General features: G+C 36.2%; 1 protein-coding gene and 1 pseudogene across 1 annotated transcript; both read right to left on the bottom strand.

Moving 5' to 3' along the window:
- Nucleotides 1-3,304: 3,304 nt before the first annotated feature.
- Nucleotides 3,305-4,257, bottom strand: LOC131405357 (olfactory receptor 4F3/4F16/4F29-like; annotated as a pseudogene).
- A 10,277-nt stretch (nucleotides 4,258-14,534) lies between these two features.
- Nucleotides 14,535-15,479, bottom strand: LOC131405356 (olfactory receptor 4F3/4F16/4F29-like). The gene has a single exon (XM_058540417.1). It carries the CDS (start codon nucleotides 15,471-15,473, stop codon nucleotides 14,535-14,537), a length of 939 nt encoding a protein of 312 aa, XP_058396400.1. The 5' UTR covers nucleotides 15,474-15,479.
- Nucleotides 15,480-15,971: the final 492 nt, after the last annotated feature.

Genomic DNA, 15,971 nt, shown 5'->3' with positions numbered 1-15,971 from the left:
AATTTCTGGAGCCAATAAACTGTGTTTCCCAAGGAATGCACCTCATGGGATGTTTAAGACCAGGCATAACTCTTCTTGGCTCCCATAATGAATCCCAAGCAGCGCTAAAACTTTGCCTTCACTGACACTCTGATCTCTATTTTGTTTTTCTGGTTTGGTGGTTTTTTGTTTGTTTGTTTGTTTCCAGTTTTTGGCTAAGTTTGGTTCCAATCCTGGCAGGTTGTTCCTCATTGGTGGCAACAGAGATTGTGAATTTGGTTCTGGGATCTGATCATTTGGTAATCTCTCTTGGGATGGTGGGGATATATTCTCTATCAGATGAGAGATGATACAGAATTGTATTTGCTAATTGGCTCTTTTTCCCAATCTGTTTGCTTCGCTCTTTTCAATCTATTTGTCTTATTTCCATTGGAAGTAGAATTTGTCTTGTTTCCATCGAAAGTATAATAAAATGTTCCACTAGAGATCCGGTGTGAGATTTTGTGTATTAGTCTATACTTGCCACTTTTGGTAAATCTAAGTCTTGATCTGTCACTGAAATTCTAGAACTGAAGCTAGTAGTTTTATGTGTGACTATGTTTCTGTAGTTGAGGAGCCTTTTCCTCTCAGTGTATGAGTGTGAAATATTTTCCTACTTCAAGGATATATTAACAAATTAAATCTAAAGCCTCTTAAGGGAGTTCTGTAAGGATTGCTTTATGGAGATTAATAAAGGCTGTCTCAAATCTAATAATCCCCAAATTCTAAAAAATAAAGAAAACTGAATTTCTGCTGTTTTATACATGTGATCTTTTTCAGAAAAAAGTTCTCATAGAAATTATGACTCAGAGCATTTTTACATAAGATTCCAAATTCCAATAATCAAAATAAATTCTGGGACAACAGACTGGTTTGATAACTTTTTTAAATTAAATAGCTGTAAGTCGTCTCCCTGATCTTACCAGAATGGAGTATACAGCAAGCATATAAAATTATGTAAAATGTAAAATTATGTTCTCAATCGATTGGAATTATAATTCTGGCAGTTTTACAGTGAGTCTACTGAAGTGTAACTTCTAAGATCCTTAGTTGTTTTTTTTTTTTTTTTTAATTTTTTGTTTATTGCAGTAACATTGGTTTATAACATTGTAAAAATTTCAGGTATACATCATTATACTTCTATTTCTGCATAGATTACATCATGTTCACCACCAAAATACTAATTACAACCCATCACCACACACATGTACTGAATTATCTCTTTCACCCTCCTCCCTCCCCTCTTCCCCTCTGGTAACCACCAATCCAATCTCTGTCCCTATGTGTTTGTTTATTGTTGTTAGTATGATTTCCTCCTTAGTTGTTTTAAGATTTTGGTTTAGTGTTAACAAAATAATTAGTGGATATTCATTAGATAATTTTTAAATAAAATTGAGCATTGAAATTTGGTCATGGTGTATCTGTATCCCTTTACTTATACCTTTATAGAGTGTCTGTATCTTTGGATCTTGTTATTAAATGTGTGCATTTTTGCTACTTTAAGAATAACATTTACTCCCTTTAAGAAGGTGTAAATACCAAGTCTGTGCCAGTAGGGGGTTATATTTTGAGTGTTCCTGAGCTTTGTTGGTCTACTAAAATAATTATACGACAGATAATTTTCGATTACCAACTTTACATGGACAAAGACTCTTTCCTTGACCAAATGTTAGGCTCCTCTGAGCCCTCTTCTCCACAGGTGTCAACCTGGGGCCCATCCTTGCTGGGCTTGCATAGCCCAATTTTACCAACAATCCTGCTAAGTCAGTTTAGAGAGAAACCCTCACCTTTGATATTTGATAAAATTCCTAAACCCATATTCTTGGTATCTGATCACAGTGGCCTGCCCTCAGCAAGAATCCTGTTACATCAGCTTAGAAAAATTCTCCCTGCCCTTAATGTCTTCTCTTAGCAATTTCCATCCACCAACCCCTTCCCACCATCTGCTTTTTGGCTATAAATCCCCGCTTGTTCTAATTGTATTGGGAATTGAACCCCATTCTATACGGAGGTCTCTTTTCCCCTATTGCAGTAGTTCCTGATTAAAATCCGTTTTTACCACTTAAACTACTGCCAGATTCTCTCTCTCTCTCTCTTTTTTTTTTTTTCAGAGTACTGTCTGTGAAATAAAAATTAGTTACTTTGGTTAAAGTCATAAAATGGGTGATTAAGACTGTACTAGAAGTAATTATAGTCAAAAAATATGATTGACTATGCAAGGTATTAGGACGTGTTTTGCTTTGTTTTGTTTTTATCAAGGGGAAAGAAAGGATAGATTTATCCTAAGATAAACTGTCTAGCTATTCCAGTATCTGAAAGAGGATAGTGAAAAACAAAACCCAATGGAGACAGAAAACTGCAGAAAGTGAAGAAATAAATTTTACTTGCCCCGATTATAGTTGTATACATATTGTCAAATAATGAGTCTGAAAAGCAATGATATATGTTAATATTTTAGCAATGTTTGCATAGCTCAGTTTTCATGGGTTTATTTTTAAAAACTTAGGAATGCTTTATGGCCAAATACTATTTTGAAGAAAGACTAGAATTTTGTTTTCTCTCTGTTAGAATAATATGACAAATTTATCCTGGTACATTCATTCTGCTCTTGACTAAAGGCAGTAAATGTTATTCTTTACCTTCTGTAATCTTCCTAGTTAGCGGAGATTCTTTAGCTCACAAGAATAATTTTTTTGCGCTTTATGATGACTTTATCTGCTCCATTACTTTAAAAATATAGTTGACTATGACATAGATAAAGTTTCTTCTAGTGTTTATTTTAAATATATTTTCAATCTGATTAATAGGTAGCTATGCAACAACCACTCTTATTCTTAGATACCTATACTACCTACACTACTGTTGTGGGTTGATTTGTACTATCACCCAGAGTACTCGTGAATGTGACCATCTTTGTAAACAGGGTATTTGCAGGTATAGTCAAGTAAAGACGAAGTCGTAGGTGAATTAGGGGGAATTGGGAGATACTTCTCTCTGTTCTGATAGCCTTAAAGCAGCCTGCCGTCTTACATATTTCTAAAAATTACTTCTTATAAATATTATTCCTTAGGAATTGAGACTCAAGATTATTATAATCTTTGGTTTTAAATGAAACTTTCTCATGTCAAAAGTGAATATTCCTCTCTCCCAAGTGAAAGACAAAATAGACTCAATATCAGTGCGTATAGTCAAATCAAAGTGGGAAAAACAAGAGCTTCTCTCTGAGTTTGACCATAAATAATGAACATCAATAACCAATGAAGGTTCTTTACAATAGAGACATCACTTAAGAGATCTTTCTGTAATTCACTAGCTGTCTGCACACTCTCCTCATTGCCACCTTCATTTCTTGATTCCTGAATATGTAAAAGAGAGGATTCAGGAAAAGATTGAGAACTACATAAAAGATGGCCAGAAACTTATGCAGGCATATGGAGGGAGATGGCATGTATAGACAAATATCAAAGGGCCAAGGAGCAGGACTACCACACTGACATGAGCTGACAGGGTAGACCAAATCTTTGATGAGGCAGCTGAATAGCATTTCTGAACAGTGAGAATGATGACAATATAGGAAATGATCAGTATGAAGAAGGAGCCAACAGAGATGAACCCACTGTTGGCTGTGACCATGAACTCTATTCAGTAAGTGTCAGTTTAGACAAGTTTGATGAACCAAGGAAGGTCACAGTGAAAGCTGTCCAACACATTAGGACCACAGAAGGATAAATTTACCACAAAAGCCAATTGAACCATGGAGTGGATATAGCTAGTCATCTAAACAGCCACTAAAAAGAAGATGCACATTCTTGGGCTTGTGATAGTCAGATAGTGGAGAGGCTTACATATGGCAACATATCTGTCAAAGGCCATGGCTATGAAGAGCACCATCTCCACACTACCAATGAAATGGATGAAGAAGATCTGAGTGATGCAGCCACTGAAGGAGATGACTTTATGCTTTCTGACAAGGTCATAAATCGTCTTAGGAGACATGACAGAAGAAACTCCCAGGTCAGTGAAGGAGAGGTTGGCCAACAGAAAGTACATGAGGGAGTGTAAGTGAGGGTCAGAGGTCACAGTAAGCATAATGAGGGAGTTTCCCATCATGCTTGCCACATAAAATGTAGAGGAGCACACAAAGAGGAGAAGTTGGATCTCCCAGGAATTGGTGAGTCCCAGGAACACAAACTCTGACACCACAGAGCAAATTGCTCCATTCATTAGCTTTGTCAGCATTGCTACCTTAAAATGTAAATTATGATGATTATATTAATAAATTAGGAAAGAGTTCAAAGTTATGAAAACCTATTTCTACTTTAGCAATAAAACTGTCCTAATATGCTCATGGCCTCTGAAATGCGATCACAGAGAAATTGGTGGCTGCCATGTGGAGCTGTTCTCTGCCACCAAGTTGTCTCTGCATTTAATACCCTCTGCTTCATCTCAGAGTTGATGCCATGATACTATTCCTGAGATAAAAAATGGTTAACATGATTAACAGGAATTCAAATCCAAACCTTTTTATTGGGTTCAAAATAAATATTTGGCCCCAGTCACATAGAGCTAATAACTATCGCAATCCCTTCCAAGCCTATAAACATTCATTCAGCACATAGACCCTTCTCTTCCTTCCCCTCCCCACCTCTGGGAACATATTCAACTTAAATATTACTTACATATTTACCACATCTATGCAGTCTTGCTTTATTATTAATAGCATTTATTTTACTATCACTTACATTATAGTGAACTGACTACAGCTCTAACTCACCAAGTAGATTGTAAACTCTGTGAAGGCAGGGATTACAACTTATTCATATTTGGACTCCCCAAAGCAATGAGAAAGTGATCCACAGAGAGATGCAAGTCCATGAACTATATGTTACCATTTTTATCATATTAAGCTGAGTTTGTTAGGGAGCACTATCAGGATCAATGCTATTTGGAAGTAGGAAATTAATTAATGGATTTGACAGAGGCAGAAGTTGCACAACAGTACAACAAGGCCCCAGTCAACCCTGCAAGGATCTCTGAACCTGGCGTGACTTTTCAGAATTATTCCAAGTGGGCTGTTAACCAGTCATTGGATGCAAACTAATACAGAAAGGGGGAATGGCCTTGGGCATGTTGGCTGTCTTTAGACAAGAACATTCCAAAGAGAGCAGAATGATGAGACATGTCAGAAAACAAATATCCCAACAGTTGAGGGAATAAATTTTTCTATCTATCTGAAAGAGGGGATCTGGTTGGCAGAGCATAGCACACATGACATCCACTTTTAACAATTCGATCTCCTTGATTTATTTGAATTCTGGGAGCAGCTTCTTCAGGACTTTGGTGAATCTCTTATCCTGTGGACATTTTATAAGAAGAACATTAATGGGATGAATTACAATACTGGCTCCTGAAGTAGATAGTCAGACCACAACTGGTACTCATATCCCTCCTTGACAATATTCCTTTCTTGGCAACTCTGCTGGCCTAGATGCCTCACCTGATAAATGACCTAAGCCCTGATGCACACACCAAACCACTGATTACTATGCTCTTCTCAAGGCATGGCTGCTACATATGTCCATTTAGCATCAAAATTGGCTGAGGGAGTTCTAAAAGTCACCTATGTGAATCAACAGGTGCCAAACTGTGTCTTCCTTACCCTTACTGAGTAACAGTAGCCTTAATTCTTCCTAATGATAAATTACCCCTTCCAGGATGGTGATTCCTTTTCTTCCCTATTTGTTCTTGGTGCAAGAAGCCTAAATTTCCTGGGCAATAGCCATAAACCAAAATTTAATGGGACTCTTTTGTAGCTGATTGCAATCTTTTCACTTGTTATTGAAACCAGGACAACTAAACCCATAGTGCCCAGAGTTGAAAGGATGGGAAGCTCAAATCTCCCAACCATACCCTGGTTCCTGTATGTATGCTACTTAATGGGGACACGGCACCAAATAAAAATTATTTATTGTGTATATATACAGTATTCCAGAGAATTCCACCACATTCTCAAAATATCATCTCCAAGCTAGTCATTCAGCTGCAAAGGCAGTAAGCCATTTCATTGCTCTTTTATGCCAGCAGATTCTGGGTGGTGCTGTAGGATGGAGACAGTAGATACAATGGTCATATTCCAACTCCCACATCTCCTTTTCTTTATTGTAGATCCTTGGTACTCTATGATGCTTGTGGGATGCCGTGTCTCTATGTGAATTACTCTGTAATTTTAGGAAAACGGTTGCTGTAGAACTACAGCAATTTGTATTGTGATTATGCCCTTGATGCTTGCTATGAACTTCACATCTTATCTCTTCTGACCAACAATTTTTCTTTTTTTTTTTAACTTTTTTTTTTTGTGTGTGAGGAAGATCAGCCCTGAGCTAACATCCATGCTAATCCTCCTCTTTTTGCTGAGGAAGACCGGCTCTGAGCTAACATCTATTGCCAATCCTCATCCTTTTTCTCCCCAAAGCCCCAGTAAATAGTTGTATGGCATAGTTGCACATGCTTCTATGACCAACAATTTTTCTAATTCCATTGTAGTCCAGGTAGTATGGCCCAGGTAGTAGGGCCCTTTGTACAGAGCCTGGAACTACAGAAGAACCTTTTCCAGATCTGGGCTCCAAACAAAGCTGACAGGCTTTCATGTCATCTGGTATATGGGTTGGAGTGGTATTCCTGGATGTAGACTATGCTTCCTCCAGAGAAGTAAGAAGCCATACTGTTTTCTGCAGCAACTGCACCATTTTATATTCCCATCATCAGTGTGCAAGGACTCCAGTTTCTCCAGTCTTTCTATCTTCACAAACACTTGTTATCTTTTGTTATTTTCTAAAAGACTTTCCAAAAGGTATGAGGAGATATCTCATTTTGGTTTTGATTTGCATTTCCCTGGTAATTAGTGATATTGATCATCTTTCCATATAACTGTTGGCTATTTGTAAGTCTTCTTTGGAGAAATGTATATTCAGATGTTTTGCCTGTTTTTTAATGGGTTTGTTTTTTGCTTTGAGTTGTTTGAGTTCCTTACTTATTTTGAATATTAATCCCTCATCAGACATATCATGTATAAATATTTTCTACAGTTCTATAGTTTGTCTTTTGACTCTGTGATTGTTTTTGTTTTTGCTGTGCAAAAGTTTTTTAGTTTGATGTAGTCCCACTTTTCTTATTTTGCTTGTGTTGCCTATGTTCTTGGTGTCACATCAGAGAAATCAATGACAAACCCAGTGACATGAAGTTTTTCTCCTATGTTTCTTCTATGAATTTTAAAGCTCCAGCTCTTACTTCTAAGTCTTTAATCCACTTTCAGTTGATTTTTGTATATGGTGTAAGATAAAGATTCAATATCATTCTTTTGCTTGTGGATATCCAGTTTCTCAATGCCATTTGTTGAAGAGATTATCCTTTCTCTATTGTGTATTTTTGACTCCTTTGTCAAAGATCAATTGACTGTGTATAAGCAGGTTTATTACTGGGCTATAGAGACTGTTCTTTTGGTCTATATGCCTGTCTTTACACCAGTACCATACTGTTTTAACTACTGCAGATTTGTAAAATATTTTGTTATTTATTAGTAAATATGATGCCTTCAGCTTTATTCTTCTTTTTCAATATTGCTTTGGCTAATCAGGGTCATTTTTGGTTCCATATGAATTTTAGGATTATTTTTTCTATTTCTGTAAAAAATGCCATTGAAATTTTGGTAGAATCTGTGGATCAAGTTGGGTAATATGGACAATTTAACAGTATTAAAACTTCCAATCCATTATCATGGGATGTATTTCCATTTATTTGTCCCTGCTTTAATTTCTATCAGCATTAATTTGTAGTTTTCCTTCAAGTCTTTTGCTTCCTTGGTTAAATTTTTCCCTAAGTATTTTATTCTTTTTGATGCTGTTACTGTGTTCTTAATTTCCATATTGGATAGTTCACTGCTAGTTTATAGAAACACTTTATAATTACCATTAAGATCCAGCGAACCCACTTCATGGTATATATTCCAAAGAATTGTAATCAGGATCTCAAAGAGATATATGTGCTCCCATGTCTTTTGCAGCATTATTCACAACAGTCAAGATATGGAAACAACCTAAATATCCATCAGCAGATGAATAGATAAAGAAAATGTTGTAAATACATACAATGGAATATTATTCAGCCTTTAAAAAAAAAAGGAAATCCTGTCATTTGCAAGACTAGGATGAATCTTGAAGACATTGTACTAAGTGAAATAAGCCAGTTATAGAAAAACAAATACTCCATGATTCCACTTATATGAGGTATCTAAAATAGTCAAATTCATAGAAACAGAGAGTAGAATGATGGTTTCTAGATGCTAGGGGTTGGGAGGAATGAGGAGTTATTAGTCAAAGGGTACAAAGTTTCAAGTCTACAAGATGATAAGCCCTAGAGATCTAATGTACAGTATAGAATCTATATAGCTAACAATACTATATTGTATACTTAAAAATTTGCTAAGAGGATAGATCTTAAGTGTTCTCGTCACAGAAAAATAATAATAATAAATAAAGAGGGAAGGAGAAAACTTTTGGAAGTGATGAATATGTTTATAACATAGATTGTGGTGATAATTTCATGAGTGCATATTTAATTCCAAACTCATTGAGTTGTATATATTAAATATGTTCAGCTTTTTGTATGTGCATCATATATTAATAAAGTGCCTTAAAATATATGGGGAGAGTAAAACCTTTGGAAATGGTGAATTAAAGTAGTCATGACTTTAGTCTTTAAGTCTCTTATAAAAGCAGAGTCCACAGAATGAGATTACAATTCAGTTTTTGTGGGTGAGAAGATAAGGCAACAGATCAATGTTTAGGGTCATTTAGATAAAAATTGGTAATCTTCTACTTCCTAACTCTCGTTTGGAGTTACTAACAAATGATGAGTTTAACTTGGAGTTACAGGGAAATAGTGAAATTTGCAGAGAAATATCTCAATCAGATCATCCTAGAAGTTTCTCCACTAGTTTACTTTTCCTGAGATAGGTAGAAAGAACTCAGGACACTATTCGGAATTGTATACAGATGTACAGGAATGGGTGCTGGGGATGCATGCTCCCAAAATGGTTGTTTTTACTGCTGTCAATGCAGCAAGCCTTCTAGAAGGTTTTTGTTGCTAGAACCTGAATGAAACTTCACTAGTGACTGTAAAATACTTTTCTTTTGGAGTTAAGGAAACCAAGGTACAGAGAGGATAAATAGATCTGCTGAAGCTAAGGAACAAGTTGGTAGCAAATCCGGAATCAATATATTTGACCCTTGGCTTTCAGGCAGTCCAGGTTATTTCCAATACACTATGCTTCTATTGCTGTGATGGTCCAACATTTCCATCCAGTCTCTGGCCCAGGAAATCATAATATATTAAAGCTACTTTCTTCAGCATTATCCAGAATTCTTCACATTTTATTCCCACTGGACTCAAGTCTTCCACTCCTACTTAATTCTTTGCCTAGAGACTAAAGACGTCTGTGCAAATGTCACTAGAATAACTTCTCTAATACGGAACATGAAGTCATGATTTGACTCCACTCGTCTTTCTGTCTTCTATATTTTGTTTGTGAGTTTGTCTGCTTCAATCTCCTTATTGAGTAACAGAATTGATTTATTTCTGGTTTTATTAGAATTCACTCTCTCTGCTTTATTTCTCCATCAAAGACAGTTTCTATCCATCTAACCTACCTGAACCAATATCCAAATCATGATAGAGTCAAACAACCACAGAATTTAGAGCTCTTACTTTTAGAATATTTTTATCCTCTGTCATAAAAAGCACATAGAAAACCTGCATAGTGGAAAAGGCAACTGATTAGCAGCACTGAAATACTGTAGGCACAGTTTCCCTTTTAATATATATTGCTAATGGGCCTAAATGGTAGTCTTATGATCACATCTACATATTTGAAAGAACATATTCATGTATTTACTCATATGAGTTACTTACTGATTAAAGCAAAGGATAAATTGCATTACCAAAGGGACACATCTTATTGATGCTTCTTTTCTGCTAGGTTGGTAGACTCATGAGCAGTAAGAAGTGGAACTTCCATAACAGAAGAGCACTGGGTGTCTCATTCTAGGACTCATATCTCTTATCAACCCAGGAAGACCTCATCAACATCTTAGCCAGTCAACCTACACCCTCTCTGTCATATCACTTGGGCCTTTTTTCCAAGTTCCGAGAATGGAATCTCTCATTATGCCACAGAGTTGAGGAACTTTCCAACCCAGGTCTTAAAAACAACATATTTTCTGCTCAGCATATGGACTTTTCAGCCTAGAGATTGGTTTTAATTTGAATTTCCCTGATTAATAGTGAAGCTGAGCATTATTTATACCGACCGTTTATTTTAAACTCCTTCAATGTCTTAAAATGCAGCAGTTTCTATATTTTAAAAGTCTCAAAAATGTCTAATGAATGTTTCCTCATTTAATTTTCAAATCTCTTGACTCCTAGGTCAGTGGGAAAGCATTTTTGTAAGTAAGAGGTAATCTGACTAGTGTTTTTCCCCTTTGATTTAACTCTTAGAGGTCTAAAGTGGTCTCTGTGCTCAACCCAATTATGGCACAGATCATAATAATGGAACTGGTGAAATCAAGAGGTATGAAGAGCATTTCAGGAGGATTCATTCAGACTTAGAAACTGATTCCATCAAAACTTGATGGAAACCAGTTTATCATCTTGCTCGTTCTCTCATTTAGTGAGTTAAATAAATACTTCACACATGATCATATATGAATCATTTTTTTAACTTATTAAAATTACACTTTGAACCATTTTGGAGACCCATCAAGATATGCAAGTGGACTCACCTTCTGGAGCTTATAAACTATGTTTCCTAAGCAATGCACTTCATGGTACATTTAAGCCCAGGCATGTCTCTTTTTGGTTCCCACAGAGAATTCCACGCAGCAGTAAAACTTTACCTTCACTGACACTCTAATCTCTGTTTTGTTTTTCTGCTTTGATGGTTTTTTGTTTGTAGGTGTTTCTGGTTCTTCGAAAAGTTTGGTTCCAATCCTGGTTCTAACGCTGGTTTGCTGATAGGTTATACCTCATTGGTGGCAACAGAGATTATGAATTTGGTTTTATGAACTGACAGTTTGATAATTTCTATTGGGATGGTGAGGATCTCTCGTGGGTTGAATTGTGTCCCTCCCAAATTCATATATTGAAGTCCTTACCCCGAGTACTTTAGAATCTGAATTTATTTGGAAATAAGGTCATTGCTGAGGTAATGAGTTAAGTTAAGACGAGGACATTAGGGTGAATCCTAATCCAATATGACTGGTGTCTTTTTAAAAAGGGGGAAATTTGAGCACAGAGACAGACATGCATAGAGGGAAGACAATGTGAGGAAACACAAGGAGAAGATAGCCCACTACAAATCAAAGAAAGAGACCTGGAACTGATCCTTCCTTCACAGCCCTCAGAAGAAATCAACCCTGCCAACAACTTGATTTTTAATTTCTAGGCTCCAGAACTGTGAGATAATATTGTCTGCTGTTTAAGCCACTCAGTATGTGGTACTTTTTATAGCAGCCCTAGAAAACTAGTACCAGATCTATTCTCTATCAGATGAGAAATGATGGAGAATTTGGTTTCTTAGTTTTCCTTTTGTATAAAAATATGTCTAGATTCCACTGGAAGTAGAAACATTCTTTGAGATCTGATGTTTGTATATGTCTCTACTTTTGATGTTTTGGTAAATCTGATTCAACTTTTGATTTGTAAGTGAGGTTGCAAAACTGAATCTCATGGTTTTCGGTGTGACTGTGTTTCTGCAATTGAGAAAACTCTTGCTCTTATTGTGTGAATGCGAAATGTTTTCCTACTGCAAGGAGATATTAATAACTTTCACACATAGCCTCTAAAAATAAAGAAGTTCTGTAAGAATTGGTTTATAGATATTAATAAATGCTGACATGAATATAACATGCGCCATACTCCAAAAAAATTTTTAAAACTGAACTTCTACAATTTTAAATGTGCTAGCTTTTTCAGAAAAAAAAATCCTAGAAATAACTAGCTGAGAAACATTTTATTATGAGAATACAAATTTACATAATCAAAATAAATTCTTCGACAATTCAGACTGATTTGATAATATTTTTTACAAAACAACCAAAAGCCTTCTCCCTGACCTTACCAGTACTGAGTATAAAACAAGCATTTAAAATTACAAAAATGTAAAACTATGTGTTCAATAAATTTGAGTTATACTTGAAAGTTCTGTAGTGTATCCACTTAAACATAATGTCTAATATTTTAGCAATTTTAAAACCCTGGTTTAGTGTTAAATACAGTAATTAGTGGATATACTTTGGATAATTTAAAAATAAGATTGAATATTGAAACATTGGTCAGAGTGTGTGTGTGTGTGTTCATGTGTGTGTGACTTTACTTATATATTTATAGAGTATCTTTATGTTTTGATCAAGTTAGTGAACATGTGCATTTTTGCTTTTTTAAGAATAACATTTACTGCCTGTAAGAAAGTGTAAGTAGGATGTGTGTGGCCTTTGGGAGTTAAACTTACTGTGCTCATGAGCTCTGCTGGTTTACTAAAATGATTGTATATGACAGGAAATTTTCACTTATCTTCAAGAACTCTCAGTGAAATAGAAATTAATTATATTGGTTAAAAGTCATAATTAATATGGGTGACTGAGACTATACTAGAAGTAACATGACCAAAAAATATTACTGACTATGCAAGTAGTAGGATCTGGTTTTGTTTATCAAGGAAAAAAGAGGGTACATTTATCTTAAGATAAAATGTTATTCCAGAACATGAAAGAGGATAGTAAAAGACAAAATGGAATGGATATAGAAAGGTATAGATGGATTTCAGCAAGTGTATTCTATTTGCTTTGGCAATATGCATAACTTCAAATAATGAGTCTGAAAAGAAATAATGTTATATGTTAAAATTATGGCAAAGTTTTCAAAGCTCAGCTTTGATGGTCTTATTTAATAAGCTTAGAAATGCTTTATTATAAATTTTATATTAAAAGAAGACTAGAATTTGGTTTTATCTGTTAGAATGACATAAATTTATCTCAGTGTATTCATTCTGCTCTTAACTAGAAGCAGTACACATAATTCTCTACCTTCTGTGTAATTTCTTAGTAAGTAGTAATTCTGTAGGTCACAAAGTTGTTTGTAAATAGATGTTTTTAATAGAAGAGAAAACGAAAGGAAAGAAAAACAGAAAATGTCATAAAAATAAATATTGTCACCTGAAACTTTGATTCAGTTCTTCCTGAGGATGGGCAGGGTATATACTGCAATGTGTCTTGTTTTCCTTACTTTGGGTCACTGCCAAAAAGTGTGAAAGCCACTGCTCTAAGTGACTCCACACTTGCCATTAGGCTATTCTCCCCTCACTCACACTCCACAGCTGAGCTCCTATGACCAAAACAACAAGTCCTTCAAGACATGAAACTTGTGGAAGAGGCAATTTATAATAATTATAATAGAGCAATATAAAAAGAACAGCAGTAATGTATGGTGATGGTTAGCTAGACTTATTGTGGTGATCATTTTGCATTATATACAAATATCGAATCATTATGTTGTTCACCTGAAACTAATACAATGTTATATGTCAATTATACCTGAATTTAAAAAAAAAGAGAAGAAAAATAAATGAATAAAAGGGACAGCAGTCAGAAAAGTTAAAAGTAGACAGAGCAGCAAGTGAAGGAAAGTGGGAAAAGAAGGAGGAATGATTGGAGGAAATAAGAAGGAAGGAAGCCTGAAAGAAGGAAAACACCTTCCTACTCCACACACCATAAGTGGCTGAGGAAAAATGAAGAGGAAGAAATAGGAGGAAAAGGAAAATGAAAATTTAGTGGGTTTGAGTAGCATAATGCTAATTAGGGAGGAAAATCCCTGTGACTCCCCAGTTCTTTGTGTTCCAAGAACAGCTCACCCGGCTTCTACCTAGAGACATGTACCCACTGGGCTCCAGTATGTATGTTCTCAAAGATCCTGCATGTGTGCTCTCAAAGATTCTGCCCTAGTTACACAGCCCCGGCAGAGACCCAAAGGAGGGGTAGAATGTGAGCAAGCTGCGGCATAAAATATGAACACTCAGTTCAATCCTCCCTTAGCAAATCCCGCATTGAGTGCTGAATTTCCATCTGTGAGACAGATGCCTGTTAAAAAGAGAGAGGGGGTTCTCCTTGTTGTGAAAGTCTTATAAAAACTCTACGCTCTTTTGTATTTCTAATATTTACATCATATAGATATTATTCCTTAGGAATTGGGGCTCAAGATTATTATAATCTTTAATTATAAATACTTCATATGTAAATCCTTTTCTCTTTTCAGAACTGAATGTCCTTCCCTCCTAAGTGAAAGACAAAATAGACTGAATATCAATATGTATAATCAAATCAAGGTAGGACAAAGAAGATTCTCTCTGAGTTTGATCATCAATAATGAACACCAATAATCAATGAGGGCTCTTACAATACAGGCTTCACTTAAGAGATCTGCCTGTAATTCATTAGCTGTCTGCATACTCTCCCCATTGCTGCCTTCATTTCTTGATTCCTGAATGTATAAATGAGAGGATTCAGGAAAGGAGTGAGAACCGCGTCAAAGATGGCCAGAAACTTATCCAGGTGTATAGAGGGAGATGGCCATGTATAGACAAATATCAAAGGACCAAAGAACAGCACTACCACAGTGATGTGAGCTGACAGTGTAGACAAAGCCTTTGATGAGGCAGCTGAATAGCGTTTCTGAACAGTGAGAATGATGACAATATAGGAAATGATCAGTATGAAGAAGGAGCCAACAGAGATGAACCCACTGTTGGCTGTGACCATGGACTCTAGTTGGTCAGTGTCGGTGCAGGCAAGTTTGATGAGCCGAGGAAGGTCACAGTAAAAGCTGTCCAACACATTAGGACCACAGAAGGGTAAATTTACCACAAAAGCCAATTGAACCATGGAATGAATAAGGCCAGTCATGCAGGCAACCACTAAAAAGAAGATGCACATTCTCGGGCTCATGATGGTCAGATAGTGGAGAGGCTTACATATGGCAACATATCTATCAAAGGCCATGGCTATGAGCAGCACCACTTCCACACCACCAACGACATGAATGAAGAAAATTTGAGTGATACAGCCACTGAAAGAGATCACTTTATGCTTTCTGAAAAGGTCATAAATCATCTTAGGAGAAGTGACAGAAGAAACTCCCAGGTCAATGAAGGAGAGGTTGGCCAACAGAAAGTACATGGGGGAGTGTAAGTGAGAGTCAGAGGTAACAGCGAGCATAATGAGAGAGTTTCCCAACATGCTTGCCATGTAAAACGTGGAGGAGAACACAAAGAGGAGAATTTGGATCTCCCAGGAATTGGTGAGTCCCAGGAACACAAATTCTGACACCACAGAGAGGTTTGCTCCATTCATTGGCTTTGTTGGCTTTGCTACCTGAAGGAGGACAATAGGAGAAAATATATATTATGATAATTATGTTAATAAATTAAAGAGATGTCAATGTTCCGGAAGCCTATTTTCACTTTAGCATTAAAACTGACTTAAAACACTCATGGCTTCTGAAATGGGATCACAGAGAAATTGGTGACTGTCATGTGGAACTGTTCTCTAACACCAAGTGGTCTCTGCATTTAATACCCTCTGCTTCCTCTCAGGGTTGATGCCGTGATACTACTCATGAGATACAAGATGGTGAACATGAGTAATAGGAATGCAACCCTAAGCTTTTTTATTTTTGGTTCAAACTAATATAATGTGGCCCCAGTCTCATAAAACTAATCACTGTTGCAATCCCTTCCAAGCCTATAAACCTTCATTCAGCAGACAGACCCTTCTTCTCCTTCCCAGTCTCCAGCTCTGGGAACATATTCAACTTAAATATTGCTTAAATGTATACCATATCTATGATGT

Source organism: Diceros bicornis, chromosome 5, assembly GCF_020826845.1.
Source record: "Diceros bicornis minor isolate mBicDic1 chromosome 5, mDicBic1.mat.cur, whole genome shotgun sequence".
NCBI lineage: Eukaryota > Metazoa > Chordata > Mammalia > Perissodactyla > Rhinocerotidae > Diceros > Diceros bicornis.
This window is presented reverse-complemented; position numbering and strand designations above follow the sequence as displayed.